The 25344-nt window shown below is 37.4% G+C and overlaps 1 protein-coding gene across 2 annotated transcripts in view; it reads right to left on the bottom strand.

The window, feature by feature from the left end:
• USP34 (ubiquitin specific peptidase 34) overlaps positions 1-25344 on the bottom strand; it is a 218811-nt gene that overhangs the window by 36499 nt on the left and 156968 nt on the right. For both annotated transcript variants that reach the window (XM_075535336.1, XM_075535335.1), the window contains exons 44-62: positions 25154-25219; positions 23566-23712; positions 23411-23467; positions 23240-23317; positions 22795-22889; positions 16638-16810; positions 14124-14277; positions 12027-12105; positions 9863-9916; positions 9670-9765; positions 8192-8256; positions 8007-8082; positions 7875-7922; positions 7693-7758; positions 5899-5979; positions 2760-2845; positions 2232-2400; positions 2065-2139; positions 952-1103 (exon numbers count right to left, since the gene is read on the bottom strand). In XM_075535336.1, the coding sequence (XP_075391451.1) occupies positions 952-1103; positions 2065-2139; positions 2232-2400; positions 2760-2845; positions 5899-5979; positions 7693-7758; positions 7875-7922; positions 8007-8082; positions 8192-8256; positions 9670-9765; positions 9863-9916; positions 12027-12105; positions 14124-14277; positions 16638-16810; positions 22795-22889; positions 23240-23317; positions 23411-23467; positions 23566-23712; positions 25154-25219 (1817 nt within the window). The remainder of the gene's footprint in view (positions 1-951; positions 1104-2064; positions 2140-2231; positions 2401-2759; positions 2846-5898; positions 5980-7692; positions 7759-7874; positions 7923-8006; positions 8083-8191; positions 8257-9669; positions 9766-9862; positions 9917-12026; positions 12106-14123; positions 14278-16637; positions 16811-22794; positions 22890-23239; positions 23318-23410; positions 23468-23565; positions 23713-25153; positions 25220-25344) is intronic.

The following is a 25344-nucleotide window of genomic DNA, read 5'->3' on the forward strand; positions in this document are numbered from 1 at the left end:
AGGGATCTTACAGCTCTTGTAACAATCCATACAACAATTGTATCAAGCATATATGTACATGTCACCATCATTATTTTGTAAACATTTACTTCCTATTTGAGCCCATTGTATCTGATCCTCTTTCTCCCCCTCCCTTCCCTTCCATCCTTATGATCCTTTGATAAATTATAAATTATTATTTTTTTCGTATCTTAACACCGACCGCTATCACCACCCTCACCCGGGGTGGGGTGGGGTAGTGTGTATGTGTGTGTGATTGCAAATAGGTTTCCCTTTCCTCATCTCCTCTCCCCTCTTGATATCGCTACTTCCATTTCTGTTCCTAAGAGGCTTATCTAACCTGGATTCCGTGTTCTGAGCTCTTATCTGTAACTGTGTACATGCTCTGGTCTAGGCAGACTTGTAAGGCAGGACTGGGGTCCTGATAGTTGGGGGTGAGGAAGCCTCAAGGAACCAGAGTAATACTATGTTTCACATTGGTGCAACTCTGCACCCTGGTTGACTTATCCCTACTTTGTGACCCTTCTGCGAGGGGATGTCCCATAGTCTACAGATGGGTTTGGTGTCTCTGCCCCCCTCCCCCAATTCTCAGCAATATGTGTGTTTGTTTTTTTGTCTTCTGCTGACGGTTGCCTGATCCCGTCAACACGTCATGATCACACAGGCTGTATTTTTGATAGTATACTCTACTCATAGAGGGCACATTCCTAGAAATGAGTTAAGATGAATGCACATATAACTTTGCTAGATATTTTACTCTACAGTACCTCAATGTATCTATGTTTAACAGGATTCAAAGGGAACTGTTTTGTACTTCTACCACAAGAGTAGATAAAGGGGGTGTTATTGTTTACATGGAATTAGGTAATAAACGCTACTAAGAGTGGTAAGACAAAATAAAAGCAATAAAGTCAAGCACATCTTAAGCATTTTAAATATTAAACATTTTACCTTTCTGAGCGAGACTGTTCAACCAAAAGGGCAACTAAAGCTATCATCTTTTCCAGGGCCGCGGGCCTGTACTTCTCTTCTGCCAGAGAGAGAATGTCTTCTTCTTCCTCCTCCTCCTCCCCTTCTTCTTCTGACAGTACTTCAACTTGAGGCTAGAACAGAAAATCAATTTCAGCATAGCATTGCCTTTGACCTCACCGTGAAACCAAATAGCGTCAGTACTTTATGCAGCTGTCTAGGTAAGTGGTGGCATGAGCAAAAATGAAGATACAACTGGTTGAAAAAAAATCATGCATGGTAAAATAAGAATCCTCTTGTGAGATTTAAAAAAAAACCTAGTTAATAGAATGTTACATAAAAGAATACTTATTTCTCGTTTCCAGACCAAACATAGTTATGTCAACAAGATATTTATCAGGGCCTCGAAACTCAGGGGAGTTAATAGATTTCAAGATCAGATTGAGGAAAAGAAAAGCAATTTAAAATAGACAGCCACAAATGCTCAAGTTGGGTAATTCCAGCCCATGTTCCGAGACAGTCCAGAGCATGGTGATTAAGAATTTAAATTTTACCTAAGGCATTTGATTGACCAAGGTTCAAAGAATAATTCATGGTGAGACAAGGTAACCTCTCTAAGCCTCATGTTCCCCATTCATTATGAGATAAAAATAGTACTTATTTCTTAGGGTCATTGTAAAGATCGATTAAGATGGGTTTAACTCAATTTAATTCAATATTGATCATTACAGAAAACACAAAATTCATATAATGTTCTTATATTATGAATAGATCAGTTACTTAAATTTTTGGAAGACTCTAACAAACTTAAAGGCTTAAAAATATGACCAGGAATGCTGCTAAGGTCTCCAGAGTAGATGGCCACTTTCCCTATTCTGGTGTCCCACCAGTGAAACCTACTGCACAGTGGGTTTCTTCTCTTGCTATTGTCATAAAACAGCCATTTAAATTTCATTAAAAGTATTACATCCTTGACATCTAATCTCAGGGCAAAAATGGATTTTAAAGGGACCCAATAGCTAATGACTTTCTAGGTCTACAAAGTATGGAAATTAGGACCTTTAAATTCCTGATAGGAAGCAGAATTGTACTTACATTTTCAGGGCCTTTGGTTCCCATGTAAAAATGTACCATTGTAGAGATGGCTTGTAATGAAAGCAGAAACTGGCTCTAAGAATAAAAATATGAAATATAAATAATTTTAAATCATAAGTATTAAAAATAGCTACATAACTTAAGAAACAAAGAAGATATAGCCTCACCTCTTCTTCACCCATTTTAGCGAATTCATAAAGAAAGGCAAAATATTCTGTAAGGTGTTTACTGTGAGGCTTTACGCCATGTTCCATAATTAATAACAGAGTTCTCACAAATCGAGTGACACATGAACGACCACCAATATCTTCCACTGAGGCATCCATGTCATCTGAGCTGAAAGCACAAAGTAATATACTCTTAGAGGATGCCTGCAGATATACACTATATGAGAAAAAAAATTAACTGGCATTTTCTCTTTGTAATAACAAACACTAGCAGCACTGTTGTTGGTGCTAGGTTGTAATCCAATTATTGTAACTGGGTAAATTAGTAAAAACAAACAAATAAACAAACAACCTGAGTCATGAAGTTATTTGTACAGAAGTTTGAAAACAGAATACAAAGCGCTTTCTTATCCCATTACAGATTATCTTTAAACAGAAGAACTGACCTATTTCAAATGGATATTTTAAAATGTTTTTATATGAAATCATCAAAAAGCTTAAGCAAAATATTTAATAGTTACTTCTTACCCATCTTCCATTCCTGGCTGTAGGTAGAGATGAGCGTGCACAGGTCTAAGTCTCTGAATTACATGGATACACAAACGCTGAAACATCTGCAAAGGAAAAAGCATAACAATCTAAGAGCCGGCTCACGATAAAATTTTGGAAAATTTACATGATTCAAAAGTTTCTGCCACAACTGGATATCCCCTGATGGAAGGGTTGTGGGGAGGAGACCAGCCAATCAGGGTGCAGTGTAGCAACGATGAAACACACAACTTTCCTCTAGTTCCTAAAAGCTTCCCCCTCACCCCCACTATCATATCATGATCCCAATTCTACCTTACTAATCTGGCTAGACCAGAGGATGTACACTGGTACAGATAGGAACTAGAAACACAGGGAATCCAGGGCGATGATCCCTTCAAGACCAGTGGTGAGAGTGGTGATAGAGGGAGGGTGGGGTGGAAAGGGGAAACTGATTATAAGGATCTACATATAACCTCCTCCCTGGCGACGAACAACAGAAAAGTGGGTGAAGGGAGATGTTGGACAGTGTAAGATATGACAAAATAATAATATATAAATTATCAAGGGATCATGAGGGAGGAGGGAGTGGGAAAAATGAGGAGCTGATACCAAGGGCTCAAGTAAAAAGCAAATGTTTTGAGAATTACGAGGGCAATGAATGTACAATGTGCTTTACACTATTGATATATGTATGGATGTGATAAGAATTGTATGAACCCCTAATAAAATGATTTAAAAAAAGAAGTTTCTGCCACTTATTTATATTTTGCTCACAGATTAACTTTTGCCCTTCTACAGTTATACCTTTGAAGAGGAGAGGTGATGGTAACATAAGAAAATAATTTAAAATAAAAAATATACTTCAAAAGAATATGTTGCTGTGTATCACTGAGTTGATAGCAACCCTACCAAAGACACACTGAACTGCCTGATACCAGTTTACAGAACAAATCTTGGTGGACATCAGCCTTTCCCATCACTCTCCACAGTGGGGCCACTGATGGGTGATCAGATCACTGACATTCCATTTGGCAGCTGATTATCCCCAATGGAGCTCCTTTAATATTATGGTAAGTAAAAACATCAGTGACAAACTAATTTCCAGGAGGGGGGAAAAAGGCTCTATAAAAACGAAACTCTCATCTTCTGGACATGAAAAGATTCCGTTTCCATCTTAGAAAAGGAAAATGGGGCAGGAGAGCTGCTCATCAGTAAGGTCTAAGAAAAGAAAATAGGATTTAATTTTATCCAAAAGAATCATGGACTAAAAATGGTTGGATTTTCATCAAAGAAGATACTCAAGCAGCTAATAAATTGCTCATGAAAAGATGTTCAACATTATGAGGTATTTAGGACATGCAAATAAAAATTCATAATGAAATAACATTTCACATCCACTAAGGTACTAAAATATATCAAATGTTGGTGAGGAAGTGGAGAACTGGAATTAAAATGGAAAATGGCACAGGTATTTTAGAAAGCAGTCTGGTGGTTAACATAACCTAGAAAGTTCACTCCAAAGTACATCCACCCATGCACAATAAAAATATTATGCCCACACAAAACCTTTACATGAGTGTTCAAAGTAGCATTCTTCCTACGTAGCCAAAAAGCAAAAGCAATGCAAATTCCATCAACTGATTTTTGATAGTCAAAATGTGGATTATTTGGCAATAAAAAGAAACCAAGTACCCAAACAAACAACAATATGGATACATCTGGACAACATGCTAAATTGAATCAGTAATGATTTCATACTATGTGGTTATATGGATATGGTTATGTCCAGAATAGACTAATCCAGAGGCAGAAAATAAATGAGGAAACAGCAGCAAATGAATAAAGGGTTTCTTTAATGGAGGGGGTTGCACAATTTTGTGAATGTCTCGATAGTCACCAAAACTCAGTGAGAGTGCCTTTATGGCAATATGATTCTCACTCAGAATTTCAAAAAGAGTGTTGGTGGAAAAATGGGTAAGGGCTCAGCTGCTAGCCAAAGGCCAATTCTTGAAACTCACTAGCCACCCCGTGGAGGAAGAATGTAGCTGTCTGCTTCCATACAGATCACAGCCTTGGAAATCAGATGGGGCAGCTCTACTCCATCCTATTGGGTCACTATGCTTCAGTCTACTCGATAGCAATGGGAACAGTTACAAAGTGGCAAAATTCAGATCAAGCTTCTGTTTTTGAATCTTCGTTATTACCAACTACCAATCGTTCATTTAGCAGCTGTATGCTTAACCACCATACCACCGGGGTGGGGTGGCGGTGTCAATTTGTGTTTCTGGTAAATATTAAAACTTCCCTGGCTGTCTTGGCAATATTATTCAAGGAAAACCCCAACTCATGTGCTAAGAGTCCAGACTGTATCACAGGGGCTGAGATGCATCTTATTAATTTTAACTTTCAAAGTTACTATAATACTCTACACAGGGTTAGACTATTTAAGGGTCTGTCAAAGCATCAGTGAAATAACCACACAACCTGAGCAGCATCTGGGCAAACAAGTGGTTACGCTGTATCTAGCCAGGACTTCAGGAGACTGCCTTCCAAGTTTTTCATCTTTGACATGGCACAGCCTTACCATTTTCCTATTGTTACGTGTGAAAAATATTTGAGTTTTCCTTCTCTGACAGGTTTCTGTCTTAGTCCATCTCTGGATTTTGCAGGTTTTACTGTATATCCAGAGAGTATGATTTCAATCCCTTGATTAGAGTGTTAATTGACTTGCTTGAAGAGTAGGGTGAAATCAACATTTATGATAAGAGTAAGCTTTTCAAGTTAATTTCCAACCCAGTTTTAAGAAAGGAAAACAAAACAAACGAATAAAAAAAACCCAAGCAAGAACCTAAAAAATGGTGAAATCAAGGTAGTTCTGACTCATGGAGACCTTCTGTGTTCAGAGTTGAGCTGCTTCAGAATTTTCCCCCCTGAAATCTTTATGGAAGCACCTTGTGAAGTGCTTCTTTACTGGTATCACTGGGTGAGCTCAAGCTGCCAATTTTTTTAGGTCACTTGAAAAAAGACATTTGTGTGTACTACCCAGGGACCTAATACTCACAGGTAAATCTAGAAAAATTAACCCAGAAACCACTTTATTTTCAAATAAGATTTTTGCACGTAAATTTTTCCTTACCTGTCTCACAATTTGATTAGGGCACTTAATTAGTATTTGCATTGGCCACCAGTCATCATCAGCCATGCGGTCTAAAAACCACTATTTAGAAGGGAAAAAAAAAAAAAGAGTTTGATGTTAACATTCAATCAATACTCGTTTTGTTTTTTTAAAATCACATAGGTTTTACTTCTGGTTGATGTTTCTATTATTTTAAGTTCTTCCCTGAAAAGCTTCTTTGATTGTCAATGTTCAAATTCTGAAATCCTACTTAATGTCATCTTATAACAAAACTCTAGGACATCATTTATATAATCTGTATGATAAACCATAGTCCATGATCAAAATTAAATGGAAAACCAAATTTAGTTGTTATTGTTAGTTGCCATTTAGTCAATTCCAACTAACGGCAACCCCATGTGTGCAGAGTAGAAGAGTTCTCCATAGGGTTTTCAAGGTATGTACACTTTAGAAAGCAGATCACTAGGCTTGTATTCTAAGGCACCTCTGCGTGGCATTGAACCACCAACCTCTCATCCCTTAACCATTTGGGTCCTCCTAGTCTCTCCAAAATTTCCTCTTAGTTCCCATAAATATCTATGGGCTTTGTTTTATTCCTATTAGTAAGATGTAAACACGATTAATTTTCTTTGTTAAATAAAAATGAAAAAAGATCTAATCACCTTTCTGATTCTAATTAACCATCTTAGAAAATACATGGGGGAGAGAAGGCAAAAGGAGAATATGTTAATAAATAGCACCAGGAGCACACAATTGGCCAAAGCTGCATGCAGAAAATGCTGTAGAACAAATAGCCCAAAATGACAGGAGCGGCGAAGCAAGTACTTCTCTAGATAAACGGAAGACGTATGGGGCAAACAAAGACAAACTATGAAATTATGCTAACAGTATCAATTCTTCCAGGAATTAATGAAATTACGCTTACATTTTTAAAATGTTTTAAGCATTTAGGAATTAATAAAATATCTTAAGTTGCCTAAAAACAAAACAAACCAACAAAAAACACCACACACACAAACCTCAAATTAAAAAATTTTAAAAAGCACAGGGGCAAGAATTGATAAAATAGAATAAAAAATATTTTATTTGTTGATGTTAGGTGATGCGAGATAATTCATTTTATGTCTCTACTTTTTTTATTATGTTTCTACTTTTATGCCTGCTTCAAATGTTCACGATTTAAAAATTGAGTCTTTTTGTTTGAAATTTAGGGCAATTAGCACCCTTGTATTTCACTGCCAAAGTACAATTAGATACCTTTTCAAATAAGAAAATAATCAACTACTTTCATTTAATGCATACTATGTTTTCTCCTACCGACGGAAATACATAATATTTGTATTAATATACAGCATCTGTATGTATAAATCTAGGAGGGTTTCTACTGCTTTGAGAGCTAGTTTAAAATCCTGTATGATATTAAAATATCGATAGTTAAGTTAAATTATCTATGAATTACATGTCTCAAGACACAAAAGGAGGATAAGACTGGATATCAAGTGATCTTTTGAGGTATTTTCAGGCATTTAAAGTAATTAAGAAATCTAGAAGGGCCTTTTGAATTTTCTATAATTTATCTTTTATTAGATGAAGAAAAAAAAAACCCATGGGTTTAAAAGTAATTATTGGATATATACATAACTGTCAGTTATCAAGTAATTTTAGGAATAACTTACAATGGGATCCCTATGATGAACAACAGACAACTTTGGTACAGTTACAAATGAATGAAACATAAAACAGAAAAGTGAACCTTGAGCTACGCTGAATTATTTCTTGAGTTATCCACATTACCTCACAAGCAGCTTGACTGTTATTAAATTGTTTGGTCAACAGTTCAATCCACTGAAGCATTGTGGGCTAAAAGAGAAAGTAGTCAGTCAAGGCATAAGAAAGGACTTTCTATGCTAAAAATGAATCAAAAGACACTTGCTAAATGATAGAAATGACAAAAACCCACATAGTAAAACATGTACCTTTTCTTTCGAGTGGATGAACGTCTCTAGGACAAAGGAAGTGCTTAACTGCAAAAAAAAAGACAAAATTTAGCAAAAATATGTGCATTTTCATCCAGCAAATGTTGACAAAAGTACTTGGGTTTGGGTCACCTTTGCAGTCATTAGAGACACGGCTTTCGGGTCTGGTAACGTGCTGGGAATGCAGCTACACAACTGCCACATAAACCTGCAATCCAAGAAGAGTCACGGAAAATCCTTACAGAGTACGATGTGTTTTTTGTAACCATGTAACAAAAGCCTAAAAAAAATTCAACTATTAAATTTAGCAGACTTACCCAAAATATGTATGTTCAAAAATGTTCTTATCTTGAAGAAACTGCATGTTATCATGCCAAATCCACTGGGGGAGGGAGGGAATGTCAAAGTCAGATTTTAGACAGCAATTTACTTCACTACATTTTACCAACATTTCATTAAACAAACAAAAAATAACTAAGTCCCAAAATTTGCTCATAAACAGAAAAAAAACACATTTATATTTCCAATTTGTTTGTTTCAAAATACTACTACAATTTTAATCACTATTTGCGATCTTAAGCAGTTGTTTTGCTAAAAACAAAACATTCACAAGGTTTTTAAAATAAAAGCTCTAAAATCTGCCTGAAAAAGCGCAAGTACATAAAGGAGTAAAAGTTGCCCTTTGCTTTATAAACTCACTGAAATGTCAAAGAGTCACTTTTACATTCTTGAAGTCCGGTTATAACCGAATAAAAGACTTCTAAATTAAAAAAAAAAAGTTTCCCTTTGATAAATATTTGCAAAAATAGAAAAAAATTAATTCCAGTTGGCAGCCCTGAGAGGTAATTTCATTTAATATCTAAAACTCATGGGGGCGGGGGGGGGGGGGGGTATTGCTAACATTATCTCTACAGGATCTTCAGTTTTTATTCAGGTGGCAAAGTCGGGGTGGTGGTGGTGTTTATACATTTGACTGTGAACGGAAAGGTCAGCATTGCAAGACCACCTGCTGCTCCTGCAAGGCTTTCCAAAGCCTACCAAGTCCATGCAGGGCTGCTAAGAGGAGAAGCCAACTCAGTGGCAATGTGTCTATCTCTGAAAACTTAAAAAACGATTTATATTTATTTAAGGCAATCTCATCATCCAGAATAAAACATTAAGTATCTGCTTCATTTACTGCTCCAGATTGTTCCAGTGCCTCCAGGTGGCAGTATGGCTCACTTAGTATGGCAACACTGAAAGAATACATTTCTAAACTGTTTCCACTTGAAGATTTACCTGTTCTTTTGTTTGATTAAACTTTTAACAGCGACACAACACAATCCAGATTTACAGATTTAAAAATATTAAAATAACATTATTACATGTTGAGACAAAGAGAGGTTCATCATCATGAATGAGAAGCCTTTTCTTTTAAAAACATAGAATACCCATATTTCAAATACATTTCAAGTGTACCGTGTGTATTATCAATGTAAGCATTAATAACAACAGGTTTACTGATATGCACTTTTATTCCTTAGTGGTTTTATAAAAAATTCTTTACAAATACCTTGCCTGTCATATAGTTCCCCCCTTTATTTTTACCTATCAAATTTTTCATCTTTTAAATTTTTTTCATCTTTTTAATTTTCATTTTTTATATATCTTTGTGTTAAAAAGATGATTTATAAATAGCTTCAAGGTCTACTTCAGATCATAACACCTAAGTTTGTCTTGGTCACTGTTAAAATAATTCCATTTCTTCTGGAAATAATTAAAACACATTTAAACTGGTAATAAAGTTAATTCATACCTCTAGTAACTCTGATGAAACATCAAATTTGTAGTCTCTGCCATTTTCTTCTTCTGGTTCCATGCGCTTGTAAAATAGCATATATGCACTGTGTGTCTTTAGGAGGTTAAAGAAAAATATATTTTCATTTTGTCAGGGTATAAAAAGATAATATCAAGCAGTTTCAATCATTATATCTGAAAGAAATGTTTACCTTTTCAAAGGAGAAATCCATAAATTTATCTGTAACAGAATCATAGGTCTTGGTCTATTAAAAAAAAACAACAAAACAAAACTCTGAGTAGTTTCAAAGAACATTACGTTCACAAACACTGTATATCCTTCACAAACTTGGCCTAACATCCCTCTAGCAACTTCCTTCCACAACCCTCCCCAAAGGGGGGGAATGAAAATTTAATACAATAAAATTGAGAACATTTTACTAAGCAAACAACAGAAAACAAAGGGGGAATGGCAAGGAAACAGGTGGGTAGACTGACCAAATTTTAGTAAATGTGGTTACAATTTTACACAACTTGATATAAACAATTTACCCAAAGAAAAGTAGAATAGTAAACTAAGGAATTTATTTTGAGATCTCAAAATGTTCCCTAGGAGAATATACATCACAGACACTGACTTATACTCCATTAATATGGCCTTTCCAGTAATAATCCCTTGTATGACATGTGAACATTTTGAATTTCATCTGCTTGTGGCTGTGGCTGCTAAGGAACAGGAACAGGGTAAGACTGAGTTCTGACTTTAGTAAAGAGTGGGAATCAAACCACACTTTAATGGTTTACCAGAGCTATTATTTTTTGTAAAGAATTATATGTTACAGCTAAGAGGAGAAAAACCTGTTTCTGGAGTGGCCTGGGAAAAAGCCTGGCTGATTAAGATTAGTAGAAGGCCAATGCCTACAGGAAACATCTTGCCAGAGGCCCTGGGTCATGTATGCATAAATAAGATATAGTCCAGGGGTGGAGAACAGATGACTACATCTCGGTGAAATTTGATTGCACCAAGAAATTCCCACCAATCCAGCGTTCCTTGCATGGGTCTGACAGGGAAAGGTGGGGAAGGGATGGGTGTGTGAGGTTGGAACCTGATAGGATTCACCTGGGAGTATTTGTGAACAGGCTTCCTGGCAATACCATCCTGCTGTTTATAAAATGAGTCCACTGAGAAGCAGGGGATATGTACTGAACACTGGCAAGAGCTGGGAGTAGAGTGCGTCCTCTGGCCCTAGCATCTGGCTTACCCTCATGCCTGACCTTCAGACTCTGACTGAAGGACACCTGGCACAACATAAGACATTTCCTTGAACTCTGAGAGTTCTGTGGGGGCACTGCAGTGATTCAGAGCCCACAGACGTGAGAGAATGTGCTCAAGGGAAGAGTGGGGGAAAGACAAAGCAAACAATCATCTTGCATGAGTTGGACTTTTGAGTCTCCAATTCCTTGGGGCTAGTTTGCTATTAATTCTTACTAAAGAAATTACTACCTCTGACACAAACCACTTTCACTATTCATATGGCCTCTGCCTATCCTCCACAACTAATTTGAGCCTCAGCGCTATGAAGAATTAAAAAACTCATTACCACCGAGTCCATTCTGATTAGCGAGCCTATATAGGCAGAACTGTCCCTGTGGCTTTCCGAAATGGTAACTGCTTCTGGGTTGTTCTTGAAACTCTAATGTGGGGGGACACACATACACTTACACACACACACACACACACACACACACACGTCTCATCTTAACTTTGAACTTTGTTAAGTGTACTACTCAGTGAAATTATTCTTAAGTGATGTGTAACCATTACCGATATGTCTCCAAACTCTGTCGTTATCACAATCAGAATCTCTGTCCCAACTTCCATTTGGGTCCAGTCCCTTGTAACCTCTGATCTACTTTCTAAAACTTCCCTATTCATAACTGGGATCATACAGTATTTGTCTGGTCATGTCTAGTTTAGTTTAACAATGTTTTCAAGGCTCATCCATACTGTAGCATGGCTAGAACTTAATTTCTTTCTATTGCTGATTGATAATCCATTGTCTGTGTATTGTGTATTCATTCATTCATCTCTTGATAGAAACATGAGTTGTTTTCTATCGTTGGCTACTGTAATACTGTTATGACCATCGATGTACACATTTCTGATTGAGTTCCTGTTTTCAAGTCTTTTTGTAAATACTTAACAGCTGGATCATATAAAAATTCTATTTTTAATCATTTTTATGTCTATGCTTACCTTTTCTATGCCAAATATTTTCAGAGCAGTTACAGTATTTTACAAACACATCAACTACTTGCTTTAAGCACTTGTACAGTTATAAACTATTAATTTCTGAAAAAAAAAAAAAAACTTACTGTCATTTCGCCACCAAAACATTCTGATGCAAGTTGAGCAGAATCAAAAGGTTTTACCTCAGCATCATTAAAAAGATACCTGAAGCAGAGAATACAGTATTGATCAACATGTATTTGCTAAGTATTTTTGTGTTATCCCTGCTTATTTTGATGCGTTCATTATATACTGAGGATTTCAATAGTATCTACATTATATACCAGGTTAGATTATTTCATGATGGTAAATTCTAGTCAGATACTGTTGGTTTTAAAATAGTTATTTACTGAAAATTGGGACTGGAGCTTTACAACATATTCAAACCACAATAAAATTGGAAAGATTAGTTATACCCTGGAACAAAAAAGAAATTTAAAAATAGATTGAAATTTGTACAAATGCAATTGTAAAGTTATTGAAAAGATTAGAAGATGGGAGAAATTTGAAAAGATACCATTTCAAAACTCATAGACATACTTTTTGTAAACTATCCAAAGGAATTTTTTAAAACTAAAGAAGATCAGAACTAATGGTTGAAGGAGTGAGAAATAAGAGAATGAAATCTATTCTGCTAACTAGAGATCCATTTAGGAATCTATATTTCATTTAAAACACTCACTCCACTATCTAGCAGGGTACCTAACATATAGTCCCCCTAGACACAAGACTAACATTTGAAGAGCAAAAGGTGTGTTTTAGAAACTGATTTCTTGACTTTCAACCATTAACTTGATGAAAGGTGGGAAGACTGTGTGTGTGGGAAGCAAGTGGCAGGGGTATGACTAGAGTAGAGCATGCAGAAAACTTCTTTCTGGCATAGGAGAGGGTACCCCCCCCCCCAAAAAAAAAAACAACAGAATTATGCTTGGCAGGCAGAGCATAAAAGAGCTTTCTAACACCCATTTTTCCTGATAGGCAAGCACAGAGCAACTCATTCTGAGTTAGTGCACCCAGTGGCGTCCCCTGGAAAAATTCTCTCTGGTCACCGTGAATTTTTTGTAAAAGCAGATTGCTTGAAGCTCGTGTTTTGTGATCGCAGACTTAAGAGAACAGCAGGAAGCTGTGAAATTGTGTTTTCTGCTTGGGGACCTATGCTGCAGACACTGTTGTAATGTTGAACACAGATTGCAAGGACAGCACTATGGGAAAAACTCAAGTGTAGAAGTGTCTTTCTCATTTCAAAAAAGGTGTAATGCTGATTGATGACAAATCTTCTGGACATCTGTCAACTTCCCCAAGGGATCAAACTGTCTACTCATAGTGCAGTTGGAATTTGTTCTACCAGGTCAGCCTGTTAACCAAGCTTCCTATTTAGAAGTTCTGAAACGATTGTGTTACATTGTGTGACAAAAAGGCCTAATTTGTGGCAGAAGGGACTAGTTTGTCAAAACAACAACAACAACAACAACAACAACAAAACCTAGCATGCTTCTCTTGCCCCAAGCACCTGATCTTACTGTGTGATCTCTTTTTGTTTCCATGAATGCAGAGGGACATGGGAGGGCAGTGATTTGACGATGTAGAAGAGGTGAAGAAAAAAAATGAGGGAGGTACTATCAGCAATCCAAACAGATGAGTTTGATAAATGTTTCCAAGAATGGAATTGCAAATTTGACAAATATATTAAGTGTAATGAAGAGTACACTTTGAAGGTGATCAGGTTGTTTTGTAAAAAAATTTAAATACATAGCTTTGGAAAAATAAAAACATAAAAATAAATTCCATTCTTTTGGGGGGGGTACCTCCTCGTATCTAAAGAATTCATGGTTACCTTGGAGAATCTTCTCAGTAAAACAATTTTGCAGTGAGTGAACAGACAGGTAAGATTTGTGAGATGCACTGTTGTATGTAAAACTTTGTTTATTAATTTTACCGAAGAGAATAGTCTTTACATTTTCAGAGTCCACAGATGCATAAATTTAAAAAATTCATTCATATTGTTTTAGGAAAATCCACTTTATAAATTTCGTCAGAGCCTTTGATTTTATGGAACATTTAAAAAACATTGAAAACAGAAAATATATCTAAAGAGAAAACCTATCATAAACTAACACTTTAGAAAGCGAAAAATTAAAAACAAAAAAAGATAACCACTAGGCAAGGAAACTCCTAAAACTCACCATTTATTGGTTTTATAAGCATGTGGGTTCACAATGTCTCTGATGAAGCTGTAATAGTGGCCGCCGTCTGCTGTTCCTGTGTGGACAGTCACTCCGATCAAGTCATACTCGTAGCTCTCCGTGTCTTTGGAATGGTCACCCACTTCCTTAAAACCTGAGAGGATTTACAAAAGGATCAGCAACAGTTTTGAGAAAATGGTAAAAATCTTACAATCACTTTATATAATTAATAATCATTATACATAGATATGAACAAATGCTTCAAATAGATGCAAAACATCTATTATCCACACTGCCAGTCTCCTACTTGAGGATCTATCAACACATTAAATGGACTCAATATATTAAATGAGGCTAAGTGAAAAGGCATTGCCTCTAAGGTTCCAGTTCATACAAGTGCAGGCTCAATCCAAATGAAATGCTTCTAGACATGTCTCTGTGAGGAGCAGATGGTAACAGACAGGTTCTTTGCGTGATACACTTGTCTTAGAGTTATTAGGTTGTCTTCAAAAAAAGGTCCAGTCATAACAGTGGCTTCTGAGAAAAGCTGCTGGATCATTCCAATCAAGGGAGAGAAATTCAAGTTCGACTGAAAAATATTATGTTCATCAGGATAATGGAACAGCTCTTTTGTCAATGGCACTGAAGTCTGTGCTGTGAAAATTTCATTGTGAAACCTTACTTCTTATGTTCTACAGTCCTGATCCTCCCCTTTCAAACTTCTTTTTATTCACCAAACTCAAAGAATATTGAAAACGAGCATAATTTGTGTTCTTCAAGGATGCCGAAATTATCATTTTGACCTCTCTGGGAACAGTTAGAGAGATGGAAACTCTATCTTTAGAAATGCATAGGGCTGCTAACTACAAGGTCAGCAGTGGAAACACCAGTGAAGCTTTCTACTCAGAGGCATATATGAAACATGGATATATGGATTCTGGACTCCCATTTATAAATTCTACCTCTAATCTAAGAACAGTTAGTTCTTATAACATGGTATCCTGCTTGATGTTTGCTCTCATGAAGAGATTACTGAAGATACCAGTGCTACAGTAAAATGTGTTGAACAAACTAGATGATGCCCAGCTATCGAAAGAATAGCATGTGCGTTCTTGTCTTCAAATGAGCAGTCGTCTCAGTGAGGCACCACCTTGCCCACATGGAAGCAGCGCACGAGCCTGTGTGATCTAAGGACTGTATCCAAAACCAAGGAGGGAATGGCAATGTGAGCTTATAATGTAAACTTCTGGTTTGCAGAAGGAAACCCCAAACCCATTTGCAGGCTTCCCACATGGAGTAAGCCTCCAGCAAATCCCTAGCCTGCTCTTGCACAACTATTCCTACAGTTACTACAGATTTGCACTCCAGACGTCATGTAGGAAACCATAAAACACCCGTCCCCACCCAACAACAACAAAACACACAAGCCTCATTCCAAAAGAAAGTGGAAGACTTCTTTAAAAACTAGAACAAATTTAAATGGAGTCAAAAGATCTAACAAATGATAAGGTGTCAAATTTGAATGCAATTCCACTTGTACTAATCTACTTTCCAATCTGAAAGCAAGGGTACTCACAGCACTGGTCACTGGTCCAAGGGGATTCACCAGAGGCTTACAGCTCATATGGGACCCAGAAAAGTGACTTTGGGCTTTCATGGTCCTGCATGCCCTTCTGCAAACCAGGTGCTTAAAAGTTAATCTCTAATATAGTTCCCTCCCTCTAGCTTTATTATTTAGAATCCTTGGATCACACCGGCTGTTGTGTTTCCTTTGTGTGGACTTAGCTGACACCAAACTTAGACAGCAGTCCTTTGATTATGCTCTAATCTATTTCTAGCATTGTAGTCAGAATAACCTATCCCAAATGCCCCGGTCCTCCAAAAGTCGCACACTCAACAAACGTAACATACAGCTTTGCCCTTGCTGTCATCTCACTCTCCAGAATTCATCCCTCCTCCTCTCGAGCCAACTCTTGTATTCACAATCCACATCTTTGCTTAAATGTCACCGTACGAAAGCCTGATTCTTCTAGATCTTCTAGACCAATGTCCTATCTGACAACACATCTGGTTTGCAATTTTTTGTTAAAAGGTAGACTTCCCCATGAGACTTAAGCTACACAAGGTCAGAGACAATGTTTACCTTGCTCACCAAGCATCGCTAATTCCACAAAAAATGCCTGCAACATTGTTAGTAGATGGGCTGTTAGGCAAGAGTTGGACTGCTAACTGTAAGGTCAGTGTTTCAAACCTCCAGACACTGTACGGGGAGCATGAGGCTATCTGCTGAGGCAGAGATCTCCAGCTCCAGAAACCACACGCAGAGCTGCTGTGAGTTGGAATCATGTGATGGCACTGAGGTTGGTTTTATAATTGATTGAATGCATGTTATCTTTAGAAACATTCTATTTCTCTAAAATTAAATTTAACTTTGTTAACTTTTTAGACAATATAATAACTTTAACAACCATGTTAAGGAGAATTAAAATAAACAGATAAGAGACAAAAAGTTACCTTCTTTCCTGTCACTCTTTCCCATAAGAAAATCTTCTGTGTAAGGTGTCATGTCCAAGCGTAATGGGAAGGAAAAGTGTGTGTTCACTTTCTCTTTCATCATCGTGACCATGTTAAATGTATACCGCATAGTATTGAAACTCAGAATACGAGGCAATTTCTTAAAACATGCCCTAAAAGACAAAATATTATAAAACATTGATAAAAAATAACTCAGAACAATTTTATTAAAATTATACACACACCCTTCTTACATGACTTTTCTGCGTCTAGTCAGAAGGGAGGGAAGGCAGTAAGTTGTGGTAAATACTACGATATATGCAGAAGGAGCTACAGAAGCATTAAGAAGGTCAACATCATAAACCCTAGAGCAGTGGTTCTCCACCTTCCTCATGCTGTGACCCTTTCATACAGGTTCTCATGTGGTGGCGACCCTCCAACCAATGATTTTCGTTGCTACTTCATCACTGTCATTTTGCTACTGTTAATGAATCAGGCGAGCCCTGTGAAAGGCCCATTTGACCCCCAAAGGGGTCACGACCCACAGGTTGAGGAAGGCTGCTCTAGAGCCAAGGATATCTTTGTATAATCTCCCTACCCTCTTCTTTAAATAATAAAGATTCAAATATTTACTTTTGCTAATTAGAAACAAAGTTTGGTTATCGTTTACTGGCTATATGAATGGCTTTAAGCTAGTTACTTGACCTTTCTAATTTGTAACACGGAGACTGGAGTACCCCATACTGCCTGACGACTTTGCCTGGCCAACAGATAGCAGTAACTAAGTGCTGCCTACCACTTGCGCAGCACAGGAAAATAATCCAGTAGTTAGTAAAATCTTATGATATAGCATATTCGTAGCTCAAGCTTATAACACAAAATCTCAGTATAAACAAAACTTATGTTAAAGTGAGGTTTAAAAATGTAAAAGGCCCCAGCTGAGCCCCGTGGGGATCCCAGGCCCTGGACCTGCGTGCTGGGTGCCAGGGGCCCCTCATGTCACTGCTGCCTCTGTGGGGGCCTGACTCGGTAAGGGCCGCCAGGAACAATGAAGGTCCTTTTACTGAAGGACCCTGATGAGGATGAGTGTGGCCAGGACCCGTATATCAAGGAGTTAGGCTTGTGTGGGCTGGAAGCCACTCTGATCCCTGTTCTGTCATTCCAGTTCTTCTCTTTGCCCAGCTTCTCAGAGAAGCTGTCTCGTCCTGAAGCATACGGGGGACTCGTGCTCATCAGCCCCTGAGCAGTGGAAGCCATGGAGCTGTGTTTGGAGGACCATAAAACTGAAGGTGGGGACGCACTGGCTGTGAACCCTGGTGGGCTTGCTTCCTCTTCCCGACCACAGTGGCACTTAGGTTTGATGGACACTGTGATGTGGAGCTTGGAAAGTGCTTGGGTACACTTGCACCGGCTCCACTAGAGCAGCAAAGCCATGATGGATAAAACAGCTCCTATCAAGAAAGTGGCTGATGCCATTGTGGTGGTGGTGGTGAGGGGCTTTCGAGTTGATTGGAGTCAGAGGCACTGTCTGCAAGACAAAACGGAACCCTGCCTGGGCCCACGCCGTCCTCACGGTTCTTGTTCTGTTCAAGTCCGGGGTGGCAGCCGTTGTCGTTAATCCACTGCCCTTCTGCCTTAGCAAGCAGCACGGCCCTTTTCAGCCCAGGTCTCTCCCTACAACGAGTCCCAAGTACACGGACAAAGTCTCGCCATCCTTGCTCCTACGGGGCATTCTGGCTGTACTTCTTCCGAGACCAGTGGTTCTCAACCTTCCTGATACAGTTCCTCATGTTGTGACCCTCCAACCATAAAATTATTTTCGTTGCTACTTCAAAAAAAAATGTAAAAGGAGTATGTTTCCATTGCATATAACAATTTGAAAATAACTAACATTTTAAAAAACCAAGATAAATTTCTCAAGAATAGAAATTTAGAGACTTACAAATAGGCGGAAAGAATGCTACAAACAGAGAAATGTTACATCATGTTCTTGGAGGGAGACTGAAAAATGATAAATTTTAGAAATGAACAAAAACCTTCAGTGTGATGTTAGAATATTAATTTTTATTCTGAGAACTGTGACGAGTGTCCCTAACAGGCAGAACCATTCATTGAATCAGAATGAAGAAAATAATTCTGAGAGGGGGCTGTAAAAAGTCTGTGGAAAAATAGATTTTTTTCCCACAACTTTTTCAAGTCCCATTATAGATCTAGGGTGGCTATAGCATACCTTTTGACACTCTGGATCTAAGGACTTTATGAAAAATACAAGAAAGACTATTAGCAAACACAGAAAAACATTCTGAATGACGTTAAGATATTTGGGGAAGCATGAACTAGAAATTGATGGTACGATGGTAGAAGTTACTCAAGAAAAGCGACTAAAAAGAGGAAGTGATAACAAGGGCTCAAGTAGAAAGAAAATGTTTTCAAAATGATGATGGCAGCATATGTACATACAAGTGTCCTCAATACAACTGAATTAAAAATTATTAAAAGATCTGTAAGAACCCTCCAATACAATGATTAATAGAATTTTACAGAATAAGGACTAGACTGGGGCATCCAGTATTTGAAGGGAAGATCATCTTGCTGAGGATAATCAACAGTTTTCCTTACTTCAATCAATTTCTGTTGAACACTTAGTATGCTGAAAGCACAAAGTATTAAAAAACTATGTTGCCTAGGAGAGATACAATGGGTATTGTATCTCAGAGAAACACAGTCCAATTAAACAAAAAAGGAATGCGTCAAAAAATAAGGAGCTATCAAAATAGTCTTTATTCAGTAGGTTTGTCTAACTGGAAAGAGATTCTACAAAGAATTTAAGACTTTCAAAGATCTTTTATTGGTTTTGTTATTTATAATCTACACAGCAGATTAGCTCCTAACTCTTACCTTCCCCGACTGTCATCAGTAAAATTTGTCTTCTCCCCATCACTACCAGCAGGTAACTTTTCATTTAAATGTTGACCTACAACCCTTCTCTTGCAAACTACCTGACTTCTTGAGTCTGGGAGAAAGAATGCCACTCCATTCAAGTGGGAAACTATTATCTCACTGTATGATGCTTTTGAATATCCGTGGTCAAACATACTCAGATCTTTCACCTAGAAAATGCCTTTGATTTCAGAGTTATATTTGGTTCCATCTTTTAAACAAATTTTAATTTCTGAATTTCTAAAATAAATGGTTGGCCCCCATTCTGATGCTATCTACTCCAAGTGACTCTGGTTCAAGATGCTATCACTATTAAACTATCTTGTTGAAAACGGTTTGTACTTAGCTGTGTCTTTCATCTCTGTGAATGATTAGTTCCTTAATTTCTACTCTCTGGGTCACCAACGTATTACCCTCAGTGTAAAGAATACCCAAATCCTCACAACTGGATCATCAGGTAACATGGAGAAAAGACCAGAGTTGTTAAGGATTTTGTCTTGTTTGGATCAATGCTCATAAAAGCAATAGTCAAGAGATCAAAAGACAAGTAAGTTGAATTGGGTAAATCTGCTGCAAATGACCTTTTTAGTGTGCTGAAAAGGAAGGATGTTACTTTCAGGACTAGGGTGCATCCTCATATGCATGTGACAGTTGGACACTGAATAAGGAAGACTCAAGAAGAATCGATGCATTTGAATTGTGGCGCTGGAAAAGAAAATTGAAAGTACTGTGGACAGCCAAAAAGACAAACAAGTCTGTCTTGGAAAGAGTTCAACCAGAGTGCTCCTGAGAGGCAAGGATGTCAGAGACTTCGTCTTATATACTGTGGACACACTGCCAGGAGAGACTAGTTTCTGGAGAAGGACAGGATGCTTAGTACAGTACGGGGGCAAGAGAAAACAAGGAAGGCCCTCAATAGATGGACGGACACAGTGGTGGTAAGAAGGGGCTGTCAAAGGAACAACTGTGAAGATGGCGCAGACCGGGCAGCATTTCATTCTCTTGCACATGGGGCCACTATGGAACTGATTTGATGGTACCTCACAATTACAACACTTACTTATCCTGATTCTGCTTCTGGTTTCTTCCTGTTGCCTTTTCCTAAACACCTTTCGGTTGGTGTAGGCCTCAACCTTTACAACTTAACTATTCTTTCCGGCACATAGCGGGTAGTTTCAATCAATTTTGCAGATAATCCTGACATTCTGGCTTTAAAGATTTGATATGATTGTTGGAAAACAATCGTGCTTGCCAGTACTGGTCAATGCAAAACTACTTCATGCAGACTGATTTCAAAACTGGATTTATTTGCCCACATAGGATCATTCTCTATCGATGTGTTTACTCCTAGTGACTCCCTGTATAATATGCTCTTTAAATCCAGTATCATTCAAGGCTCACCTACACAACTGAAACATATCTATCCAACCACTCCATTCTAACTTGCCACTTTATGGCTCTTTGAAAAAAGAGAACCTGTAAGACATTCAGGGAGGAGGCCATTTTCCCGCTTCTCCACTGAGTGCATAGCAGAGAATGAATGAAAAAGAAAAAACACTTGGAAAAACTTAGTATTCTTTAAAAAAAATTAGTATTATGTACAAAATATTTTTTAAATTTATTTTTGTGGTCCAAGTGAGCTTTATGAAAGTTAGACGTAGTGTCGGGTTTTACAGTAGAGAGAACACAGGCCAGAGTTTGCAGCATGGTGGTGGGACGGACGCGGCACAGCTGTGTGGGGCTGTACAGCCCAGCCATGCTTAAATGCTTGTTGGAGCCCGTGGAAGAGGTATACAATCTATTTTTCAAAGAGTATTATTTTAAAATTTATTTTAATTTTTCAAAGAATATTATTTAAAAAATAAGGACAAATACTGCACAGATTTAAAATAAAAGCCTCAAATCTGTTCAAATTGAATGTGAATCATCAACTATACAAAAAAGAATTGCAAAATGGTTGGCATGTACAAATAAATCAGAATTAAGAAAACATTTTGATTTATACTCATTAAAACATAAGCAACCGAAATTGATGAGTAACAAATATACATATTGGAAGGGAAAAAAATCTGAATTACATAGTTTAAATAACTTTGCTGCAAAATTGATTATCTAGAAAGTCAACCCCCACAAAATTTACAATTAAAAACCAAAGTAAAAAACTAAGTAAAATATAATGACGAAAGGGGGTGGGTTGGGGAACACAAGAACTTTGTTTCATCAAATGGATTCCAACTTAGGGTGACCCATGTTTGTGGAACAGAACTGCTCCCATAAGGTTCCCAGGGCTGTCTGGTCTTTTAGCAATAGATTGCCAGGGCTTTCTGCTGAGGGACTTCTAGGTGGCTTTGAACCACCAACTTCTCAGCTACTAGTCAAGTGCATAGATATTTTTGCCACACCCATACTCAGTATTTTTCCACCAAGCAGTTAACGATCGAACTGATTCCATTCCAGATCTCTTTCCAAGCTGCAGGCACAATAGCCAACTGCCCGCAATTATACTCTCCAGATATAATTCGCCATAAGAAATCTCCCTTAAAAAAAAAAAGAAATCTCCCTAAAATGTGTGCTTATTTGCATTCCCTATCTCAGGAAACAGCATCGGCAATGTTTCTTTAACTCTTCACCAGCCTTGATTCCCTGTAAAATGTGAACAAGAGGATTATCTACTATAAAGAACTGTTGTGAGGATGGAGTTAAATTGCATACAACTCTGCAAGCAGTGTTTTCCAAATAAAAATAAATTATAATTATCTCTAATAAGCCACTAAATGAGATATCCAAGAGTCTATGAAAATGATCATGAACATTACTTCCATGTTCTGCCCCTTAAAAGTAGACTTTCTCGAAAATATGAGGAGCTGATACCAAGGACTCAAGTAAGAAGCAAATGTTTTGAGAATGATAAGGGCAACAAATGTACTGTACAAGTGTGTTTGACACAATGGATATATGTATGGATTGTGGTTAGAGTTGTCCGAGCCCCCAATACAATAATTTAAGCAACAACAGAAAAACAACAACTAGACTTTCTACAAGTGAATCTCATGCTTTCTAGCACACATGTTGAATAACTAAGTAAAAGTTTCTGCATGAAGTTGAGCTCCAGGTAACTAACCATACCTTAAAAAGTTCCAAATTAATTTGAACCTAATTATCTTAACTCATTTTATGATATATCCAAACAATGAAAATTACATTTTAAAAAGCATACCTCTTTTCAGCTCGTACTTTCTTCCCACAATGAGAACAAGTATACATGTTGTCCCCTTCTAAAGTGTCTTTAATAGTGACCTCATCAAGAGATTCCTACAGATAAAAACCACAGTGAGGTCCTTTAGGTGACTGTTGGCAGCATGCAAACATACAAAGGGCAGCCATTAAAACTGAGGCAGAATGTACAAAGGAAAAGCAACTGTTAAAAACAAGGTGAACTTTTTGTTTTATTGATAAATTTCTGTGGAACTTACAGAATTATTTTAAGGGCCAAGTATTTAAATTTCCCCCCCAAGTATTTAAATTTTGATTGGATAAAGATCAACTGTGGTTTACCTTTAACTGAGTAAATACAGCAAGACATTAACGCTAACAGGACAAAAGTTAACTTTGTGCTAAATGCCATGAGAAAGAGAAAAACCATCTTAAAGTTATATACTCACATAAATGTTCTTCATATCAGCCACCTGGCATCGCACAGTATAAAATTCTTCAGCAGTCTGACTAACATGTTCACAGTCCTGATCAATCAACAGTAAAAAATTAGTAATTTACTATTAAAAAGCTAGACCATATCTAAGGTGTCCAAAGAGCAAAGAATTTATGATACTTACCAAGGAAACAACATTGTTTGTAATTACACCTCCAAACAAACTTTTGACTGTGTTTTTCTTTAAAATAAAACCAAAGTCAGTAGTTAAAATATGGGAAAAGCTATACAAACTTATGAAACAAAAATCACACAAGCTTTTCAGCACTGGGTACTAACCAATTCTGGAGACATTTCCTCAATTTTAGTAATCAAATCAGTAAAAAACTCCGTCATGTCTTTCTGCTCCCCGGTGTTCAGTGGCTGCTTATCCATGGTGTATGTTTTACAGAATGGTCTAGGGTTATAGGCTTTGCATTCACTCTCCTGTAATGTTTTTGAAAAGTAATAATTTACAAAACAAATATTTTAAATCACAAAGTTCTTAAGTAAGTGAATAAGCAAGTACAACAATGAATACAGGCAGTAAATATACAAAGAACATGTTAATGTGCTCTGCTTATTATTTAATCATTGTTCAGTTTTCATGGGGTTTCTCAATTATATGGTCCTGGCAGTATATGCTTAAGATATCTTATTGCAAGGAATTAATATTTTTTATATAAAGGAAGAAATGTGATATTTACAGGACTGAGATCTGTGTTGTAAAACAAATTATCAAACCATCGCAGGCTGAAAAAATTTTCCTAGAGATTGAACTTAAATTTTTGAAACACTGATTTGTCAGATCAAATGGCATGTTCCAATTCTGGTAATAACAAGACTTAAATGAAACTCACAGCTGGTGCCTTGAATCTGACTTTTAGCTAAATTCACAGGCAAAGTACAACTGTCCACCTCTTGAGTTTCTGAAACTGTGAATCTTTACAGGAGCAGAAAAACTCATCTTTCTCCCTTGGAGCAGCTGGTGGGTTTGGACTGCAGATCTTGTGGTTACAAGTCCAGTAAGTGACCACTATGCCACCAGGGCTCCTTAGAGGAGGTGCCTGCCCACTTGGCTCTTAAAGAATGACGATAGGAAGAAACGGGGAGCATGCTGAGGGGAGTGTTGCAGGAGGAGAGAGCAGTGCAAGCCACTCCAGAAACTGTAAGCATAAGGATGAAGTCACAGTAACTTAGGGAAAAAGAATGCAGAGAGCTCTAGATGGATATGGGGTAACACCCCTGTGGTGACATTAGATACAAGGGATGCGTCAGTGTACAAGGTAAAAGAATGGAGATGACTGGGAGGGGACTGATCCAAGTCACTCTCACAGAATGGACGTAACTGACAAATCCAATTAAAGCAGTGGTGCTCAACCTTCCTAATTCTGCACCCCTTGAATACAGTTCCTCACGTGGTGGTGACCCCCAACCATAACATTATTTTCGTTGCTACTTCTAAATTTTGCTACTGTTATGAATCGTAACGTAAATATCTGATATGCAGGATATATTTTCATTGTTACAACTTGAACATCGTTAAAGCACAGTGATGAATCACAAAAACAATATGTAATATATTGTGTAATATTTATTTATAATGACAAGTGAAATTTTGTCTTGAAGCATGACGTAACAGTCTTCACGCCAGGTACTTGTATGTGGGTGTATCTACATGCGGGCATACCCGTTTGCAGAAGGATAGAGGAGCAGTGTTGGTTCCTGAGACCATGGGAAATTTGTGTTTTCTGATGGTTGAGAACCACTGATTTAAATAATGAAAGTATACAGTCAAGGCAAATACAGGACAAATTAACTCCATTTAATATCGTTAACTTGTCACAGGTATGTCTAATTAGTGTTCCACACATGATTTCTGACATACCATTAAATATGTAAACATTTTCTGAAGCTCCAGAAGAGTGGTCTTGTGCTTCATATCTTCTGAATACTGCAAATCGGGATAAAATTTCTATTAAAGCACACTGATAACAAATTAGACATTTTAGCACAGAAAATTAAATGTGTCTAGCACTTTACATTATCTTAGCTATATTTAGGAAAAATCGACATGCT

The sequence above is a fragment of the Tenrec ecaudatus genome, chromosome 17, assembly GCF_050624435.1.
Source record: "Tenrec ecaudatus isolate mTenEca1 chromosome 17, mTenEca1.hap1, whole genome shotgun sequence".
NCBI classification, from domain to species: domain Eukaryota; kingdom Metazoa; phylum Chordata; class Mammalia; order Afrosoricida; family Tenrecidae; genus Tenrec; species Tenrec ecaudatus.